This window comes from Cryptomeria japonica, chromosome 4 (genome assembly GCF_030272615.1).
Source record: "Cryptomeria japonica chromosome 4, Sugi_1.0, whole genome shotgun sequence".
NCBI classification, from domain to species: domain Eukaryota; kingdom Viridiplantae; phylum Streptophyta; class Pinopsida; order Cupressales; family Cupressaceae; genus Cryptomeria; species Cryptomeria japonica.
Genome location: NC_081408.1, coordinates 371,042,217 through 371,050,255, shown reverse-complemented (window position 1 = coordinate 371,050,255; position 8,039 = coordinate 371,042,217). Strand labels below are relative to the sequence as shown.

At 42.5% G+C, this 8,039-nt stretch overlaps 1 protein-coding gene across 1 annotated transcript; it reads right to left on the bottom strand.

Moving 5' to 3' along the window:
* Positions 1 to 4,027: 4,027 nt before the first annotated feature.
* On the bottom strand, positions 4,028 to 4,438 carry LOC131047824 (uncharacterized). The gene has a single exon (XM_057981604.1). The coding sequence runs from the start codon at positions 4,436 to 4,438 to the stop codon at positions 4,028 to 4,030; it is 411 nt and encodes a 136-aa protein (XP_057837587.1).
* Between the last annotated feature and the right edge of the window lie 3,601 nt (positions 4,439 to 8,039).

The window sequence follows — 8,039 nt, the reverse complement described above, 5'->3', positions numbered from 1 at the left end:
GCCCCTACACAACTATCTGTGGACCTATAATATTATAGATATCTCAATCCAATCTTAGGAGAGGTTAGACCTATTCTTCTATATTAGATGGTATCATTGATACTAGGACTTCATGTGGATTCATGTTATCTGTTATGACTCTTTATGATTGGAGACTTTTATGATTGATGATGCAAAACTTATTTGGCATATGATTTTTGATGGTTCTTGTGGGTGTTGATACATAGTATCACCTTGAAGGATGGATTTATATGACTACATATGATCATTGTTTACATGGATTATGATACTTATGATGATACTAACCCAATTTCATGATGATGATTATATGTGATGCTTTGATATTATATTGTGTGACTGTCTTTGTGAGTAGACACGATGCCATATCACTCATTGCGAGCGGGAAATGTCGTCGTGATTCTCTATCAATTTCTTGTTTATGTATATGTATCATATATGTTGTGTTGGACTTTGATGTAGGTTTGCAAGTACCAGACATCGACTCCACCTGGCTTCACAGGTTTGAGCATGTCTTTATCCCAATGGAAAGTTGTCGGAGATGACATAGTTTCCCTCACACACTCTAGGTCTAAGGTGTGTACCTTGTCAGTTGTGCCACGACGCAAGTTGTGGTTAGAGTCTTGCACTATGTCTGTCCCCTTGGCATAAGTGGGTTTGAGTCTATGTTTATGTGAATAGTGTGTAATTATTCAATTATTGGATTATAGATATTTATTTGATTATTTTTGGGCCATGATTCCATTGTGAGATTTTATTTAACCAATTAGGATTTATTTAATTGGTTTATTGAATTAATAATTGATTTGATCATTGTGTATATTTAATCATCAATCGTCTATTTATTGGCAATTATTGATGTTATTGAATTATTTTAAGTAGTTTATTTATTTAATTGTTATTAATGATTTATCTATTATTGATTTATTATTTATTTGTGTTGTTTTAATGTTGAAAAATTATTTATTTATTTGGGGATTTATCAATTATTTAATATTATTTATTTACATTGATTTATTGTTGAGCAGTCTATTTATTATTTGTCTATTTATTGTTTTGATAATAAAAGCGGCCAAAAATGAGGGGGCTGACCCATGGGTACAATTAAGAGAACAATGGAAGGGCCATTGTCCGCAAACAGCACAGAAGCAGCCTTTTACCTCTATAAAAAATAAAAACCATCTTACGAGAGTTTATCAGCAATAAAATACTACCTGTCAGAGTATACTTCTGGTGCCACGCAGGGCTATAAGCATTAAAATATAAACATAAGCTGAAACTAGACCTATCCAACCTACTACACCGCATAGACAAAAAATTTCTCCACATGCAGAAAATTAATTCTTTTTCCCTCAACTCTTCTTAGGGAGCAGCTTCTTAGCCCATTCCTTAGTGAGGAACTTGAACAGGCCTTTAAAGTCCTCATCTTCCTTACCTTTACCTTTGTCTGTGCTATCCTGCAAAAGGCACAAAGTAGTAGCCAAGCATCTCATGACATTCATAGCGAATTTAGACACATCATGCATCTTGGACTCCGTTGCCTCTAGTCTGCTGGTAATCACCTGCAGATTGTCAGAGAGGGCTTCTATCTTTTTCTTGAGCTCTGCCAGGTTGGGATCTTCTTCCTTCACACTATTGGCCTCTTCAACAACCAGCATTTTCTCAATCCTGAAGGTCGGGGAAGGGAAATTGGCTGGCTCCGGACTCATAGAGGCGGTCGGGCTTTCAGAAACATGGGTTGAGCTCACAGAAAGGGGGGAATGTTTGTGTTGGGCCTGGGGGATTTTATCAGTCAGAATGGAGTTGCCCATGTCATGCAAGGAGGATGGGTCTCTTAGGGATTTATTGGAGGGTTTAGAGGCCAATCTGCTAGAGCAGTGGGGTGTTGGGAAAAATGGTGTCTCAACCTTGCATTTATGTGAGGTTACTATTTATAGTAAGTTTTTATTTGAGCACGAAATGGTGCGAAACTCTCCCTGAAGCTTCTGGTTGGCTAGATAAGCATTCCGGTAAAGTTGCGTCGCAAGGTCACAGCTAGTTTTGAAGATATTAAAGTTTTCGTCTTGGAGGGGTGCAATAAAATGTTTAAACTTAATTTTGGGGACTTTAGAGGCTCCAAAACGCCCTGAAAAGTTGCCGTAACCGGCGAAGCGGGTTATGAGGTGATAGAGCACTTCGCGAGCTTTCCGGCGCTTCAAACGGTTCGTCAATCGGACACCCGGTTCTCAAGTTATGGCCTTCGGAAGTTTGTACTCCTGAAATAGGAAAAATAATTTGTATCGGATACATAAATGAGCTGTAAAAGGGAGCGAAACGTGTTGATGTGTGCTTTAACATGTCATAGAAGGGAGATAAGGTCGGCTACACCTTATTGGGTGGTTTTAGCCCATGGTTTTGTAATACCGTTTGACGGTTTCTTGTATTGTATCTCCTATTTATGAGGTGTGTGAGATAGAGGTTGTGTGTAAGAGTCCTATGGCTATTGAGTTGCCTCTGAATCTCTGTTTAGTGCTACTCCTGCGAAGAGCTTGCTCTGCAATTATTTTGTAATCTATTTTTGATTGCTGAATAAAATATTGAGCTGCTTTTGGAGGGTGGGGTTTTTCTCCCGAAAGGGTTTTCCCCACGTAAATCATTGTGTTGTGGTATGAATGTTATTATATCTATTTCTATTTTCTGTAACTGTTGTAACGATCTGAAAAAGTTTTGCATTACTCTCCTCTCAAGGTTAGTGTAGGAAGTTGTTTCCACTACTTTACTTCCTTACATGGGGCGTGTTGGCGTCTTCGGTAATGTCCAGGTCCGAATCAATTTCTTGGATTTTAACCTTTTTTAGGGGTTCTAACCTCCTCCGAGGAGTGATTCTTGGTTTTCTTGCTGGAGGAGCCAAGTTCCATGCAACGGGGGCTCGAATCATTAATGGCCAGAGGTTGGGTCGAGTGGCCGACATTCTGCACAGAAATGGAACGAGGCGGGTAGAGGGCGAGGTGGAAGTTGAAAAGGCAGAGCATAAGGCCCTGGTGCAGGATAGGAAAGTCTTTTCCTTTCTTTTTAGCTTTAGCTATATCTTTAATGCTAGCATCCATCGAGTGCAATAAAAAGAACGGAATGGAAATGAGGTCTTTGTTCCTCAAATGGTTCAGGAAGGGGAGGTGGTAGTAGTAGAAAATGCCATACCTACCTTCAAGCGTAAAATACTTCATCACTATGTAGCAGAATTTGTCCCAAGGGTGTGGGAGTTCCTCTCTGTTAAAGCCTCTGGCCCTCTTGACAGGGTTCTCGCCATGGCGGAAAAACTGGTTAAGGCTAGTAGAGTCTGCAATGCGGCTCTAATTTTTTCCATTTTCTGCCCTCCATTGAGAGGCTCGTAGCCTGGGCAATGACCTCTTCATTTATTTCGAAGGAGATTCTCCCCATAGTCACCCTTTTGTCCTCCCAGGAGAACACGAATTTTTTAGAGAGTCTCTCCTCGTTGCCCTTCATGTTCTCCATGAATTTGTCAATGCCTCCTTCGGTGCACACGAACCAAGCCACGGGTTTGGCTTTGAACTCCTCAACTTTGTTGGGTTCCAGTCTAAGCCTGTCCCCCCCCATTTTAGAATCCTCCAACTTCTCTGTTTGAAAATGACAGAAAGCCAGAATGCAGAGCCGAAGCAAGCTCAAGATGGAATAGTTAGGGAAAATGTGCTAGACTTGGGTTAAACAGTCATAATAATCATAGTGATTATTATCCCTTAAAGTCTCATAGATATCGTTGGACGGAGATCTACTCAGAGCATGTGAGCCTTTACTCGGGCCAATGTGAGTTGATAGCTCCCCAACGCCGCCTTTGTCGTTGCCAATTGGCACCGTCTGAGTCATAATTGAATGGTAATCATTCCCGATGTCAGTCCTTTCTTTATAAATTCGTCCCCTGTGGTACTCCACATACCTCTACTATTTGTCTGTCTGTGGTAGAAATTGGCAGGATCTCTGCGTCAAGTTGAAAAAATTAACACATTTTCCCTCATCATTGGGCGGAAGGGTTAGTCCTTTCCTGGCACAAGGCTTTTTCCTTATCCAGGATTTCCTTAACAGGGATTGGCAGCAGATTGGGATCCCTCCAGCATCGTAAGCCCATCTGCAACCTTCCTTCAGCTACCATGGAATCTGTCGCTCTATTTCCTTCTCTGAAGATGTGGTCTATGATGAAGTCCTCCATTTTGACCAGCAAGCACCTGATATCCCTCAGAATGGGTTCCACTCTCCATCCTGCTGAAGCATTCCCTTTGATAGAGTCGATAATAACTTGAGAGTCTCCTTCGATTTCCAGATGCTTTATTCCTATGTCATTAGCCATTTTTAGCCCCCAGAGGAGGGCCATTCCCTCAGCTTGAGAGACCAAACTTTCACTGAGGTTGCCAGCATAGGTTGCAACCATGTTCCCTAGATGATCCCTAATGACTCCACCACTAGCCTGACTGTTGTATTGAGCAGAGCCATCAAAATTCAATTTAAACCAGTGAATTCTGGGGGAAGACCACCTATTCATCTGTCTCTTTTTCTTGGTGATGTTGTTGAAGTGATTGAAGCTAGGGGGGAGCTTCCAGCCACCAGTGATCTTCTTATCCGTCTCATCAGGAGGATAGGGGGGGGATTTTCCATTTTGTAGCTTCTAGATTCTCAGACATCAACTTAAAGCAGCTGAGGGCTACAGAGTCCAGAGGGGTCTTAGTGTCTCTGAAAATTTTGTTGTTTCTCTCCTTCCACAAAGCCTAGCAGATGTGCAGAGGAATTTGTTTCCAAAGTTGAATGATGAGGGGATGATGGGAAGGGGGGGTCCCATTGAACACAAAAAAATTTATATTCTTGTGGAAGACCCAACACAGACCACATTTTTGAAGAGTGATAGACCAAATGTGAGCCGCAAAGGGACATAGAATAAAAAGGTTCTCAATAGATTCCTCATCCATTTTACATAAGCTGCATCTATTGGGGAGCTGGAATCCCCTCTTTTTCAAGTTATCAAGCACGAGGGTTTGGCCATGCATGAGGGACGACCAAAAGAAATTAATTTTGGGAATTAATTGAGGGTTCCAGACTTTCTTCCAACCTTCTGCATCCACATGGTGTTTTAGAAGCTGAGAGTAAGCAGATTTGACCGAGAACTGGCCCGATTGTGTCTCTTTCCAGATGAAGTTGTCTTCGTTCATGGTCATGGGAATTTTAGTTTTCAACAATAAGAGTTGCAACTCCTAAGCTAGGGGGACCAGGTTCGGTTGATTGCTACAGATGGGAACTAAGTCCTTCTAGCCATTTCCTGGGACCAAATAATCTGCAGCATAATCCCCCAGGATAGCCTTGAAATGGTTCTTGATTTGGTGGAAGCGAGTGTTGATCAACAGTCTATCCTCCGTCCAAAAGTCCTCCCAGAATCTCACCTTTTTGCCATCTCCAAGCTGCCACTTCAGACCTTCTCTGACCATCACTTTGTTCTTTAGGATGTTGTTCCATAATTTGGAGCCTTGGGGAAGGTCAGTAGTATTTAGATTATAAAAGAAATGCTCCCGGTCCAAATACTTAGCTTTGATGATGTTGCACCAGTCCGCCTCCCCTTTAGCCAAGGTCCATCCCACCTTGGCAATTAGCGCCTTATTGAGGGCATTGATCTTTCATATACCCAAACCTCCCAGAGATTTGGGTAAACAAACAGTATCCCAGTTGACCAGAGCCAGGCGTTTTTTTTCCTCTAAGACAATCCATAAAAAGTTTTTTTGAATTTTTTCAAGTTTTTCTCCCATGGTCCCTGATATTTTGAACATGGAGAGGAAGTAGACCGGAATTCCCTATAGGGAGGCTGCGAGGAGCTGGAGCTTCCTCGCATTACTAAGAAATTTCCCTTTCCATCCCGCAAGCATTTTCTGCATTCTTTCCAAGATAGAGTTCCAGAAGGTGGGGGTGACTTCCTTGATCGTGAGAGGGAGCCCCAGGTAGGTCCCCGGGAGAGTAGCCATTTTACATCTGAGGATGGAGAGAATTCTGAGTTGGAGGTCATTTGGAGTGTTGAAGAAGTAGAGATTACTCTTCTCATAGTTGATGCATTGTCCCAACGCCTTAGCATAGTCCTCTAGAAGGGTCTTCCATCCTTTAGCCTCCATGACAAAAGTTTTGCCAAAAATGAAAGTGTCATCCACGAACTTCTGGAAATTAGTAGGGGGGAGCGTGGAGGCTGCTTTGAATCCTTGGAGCCTACCATTGGTGACTAGATGAGTCACATTTATGTTTAGGACTTCAGCTATCATGATAAAAAGATAAGGGGATAAGGGGTCGCCCTGTCGAATACCCTTCTCAGCTTTGAAGCCTCCCCTAGGAGTCCCATTAATCACAATTGAGAATTGGACCGTGGTAACACATTCATGAATCATACTCACCATTTTTTAGTTAAATCCCAGTTTTAGGAGCACTTTGAAAAGAAATTCCCAATTAACCTTGTCATAAGCTTTTGATATATCAAGTTTAAAGGCTATACCTAGCAATTTGCTCCTATCCATGGAATGGATTATCTCATGAGTTGTAATGGTGGCATCCAGAATTTGTCGTTCCGAGACAAAGCCTTTCTGAGACGGACTGATAAAGTTTTCCAAGAAGCATTTAATTCTGTTTACAAGGACCTTGGAGAGAATCTTGTAAATGGTATTGCAGAGGCTTATGGGCCGATACTCCTTCAGGCAGCTGGGAGTGGTGGTCTTGGGGATAAGGACAATGAAAGTGTTGTTGATCTTTTTTAGCAATCTCCCCATTTTGAAGAAATCTTGGACAGCTTTAGTAACATCATAGCTAGCAATATCCCAAAAGTCCTGGAAGAAGGCCGAGGGGAAACCATCCGGGCCCGATGTTTTATAAGCTCTCATAGCAAAGACCGCCCTGTGAACTTCCTCAATAGAGATGGGGGACAGAAGTTGTCGGTTGTCATCCTCCTTGATGGCCATTGGTAGTTTACTAATGAGGCAGTCCTGGAGCGGTGAAGTCGTTCCACCATCTGCCTACAGACTAGTGAAAAAGTCCATTGCGTTCTGTCCAATCAGAGAGTCATCAGAAATCTCCTGGCCAGTTTCATCTTTAATACTTTTGATGTAGTTCCTCCTCTTGTGGTTAGAAGTCGATCTATGGAAGAAAGCAGAATTTTTGTCCCCTTCTTTCAACCACTGGATCCTGGATCTTTGTTTCCAGTACACTTCCTCCCTGGTAAGGATATTTTTCCACCTTTTGTGACAATCTTCCTCCTCCTTCAAAATGGGGTCTGAGGGGTTACCAATAGCCATTAAAATTTGAAGTTGTTCTAGTTTGGATCCCAGGTCCTTTTTTCTTTTAAAGATGTCTCCAAAGGTGTTCCTGTTCCACCCTTTGACTTCCGTGCTGATTAACTTTAGTTTCTCCATAATTCTGAACATGGCAGTCCCTTGGATTGGGGTGGACCACCAGCCTCTAACCAGATCCCTGAAGTCAGGATGGGAGGCCCACATGATTTCATAGCAGAAGGGGGGGGACACTGGTAGGGTCTGTCTTTCCAATGGAGAAGAAGGGGGTTGTGATCAGACGTTGTCCTTGGGAGGGATTTCAGGAAGGAGCTTGTTCCCAAATCCCAGTTGGTGGAGATCAGGAATCTATCCAACCTGACTTGGATGAGGTGTTTGCCTTTCCTGTTATTTGACTAAGTGAAGGGGGCACCCTGAAGGTCAACATCCACAAGGTTTGAAGCATTGATGAAGTTGGCTAGGTTGCTCATGGTGTCAGAGAAATCCGCCAGGCCACCACACTTCTCGGAAGGGTAGAGGGGGGCATTGAAATCCCCAGCAAGCATAAACAGGTCCTTTTGATTAGTCATAATGATATTAAAGATTTCCTCCCACAGGATCCATTTTCCCGCCCTAGAGTTGGGAGCATAGATGTTGAACATCTGCCAGCAAAGATCACCATAGTGGAGAGAAACTACTAGAAAATTTTGGGAGCTAGCGAATAACTTGCCATTTATTTTAATGGGA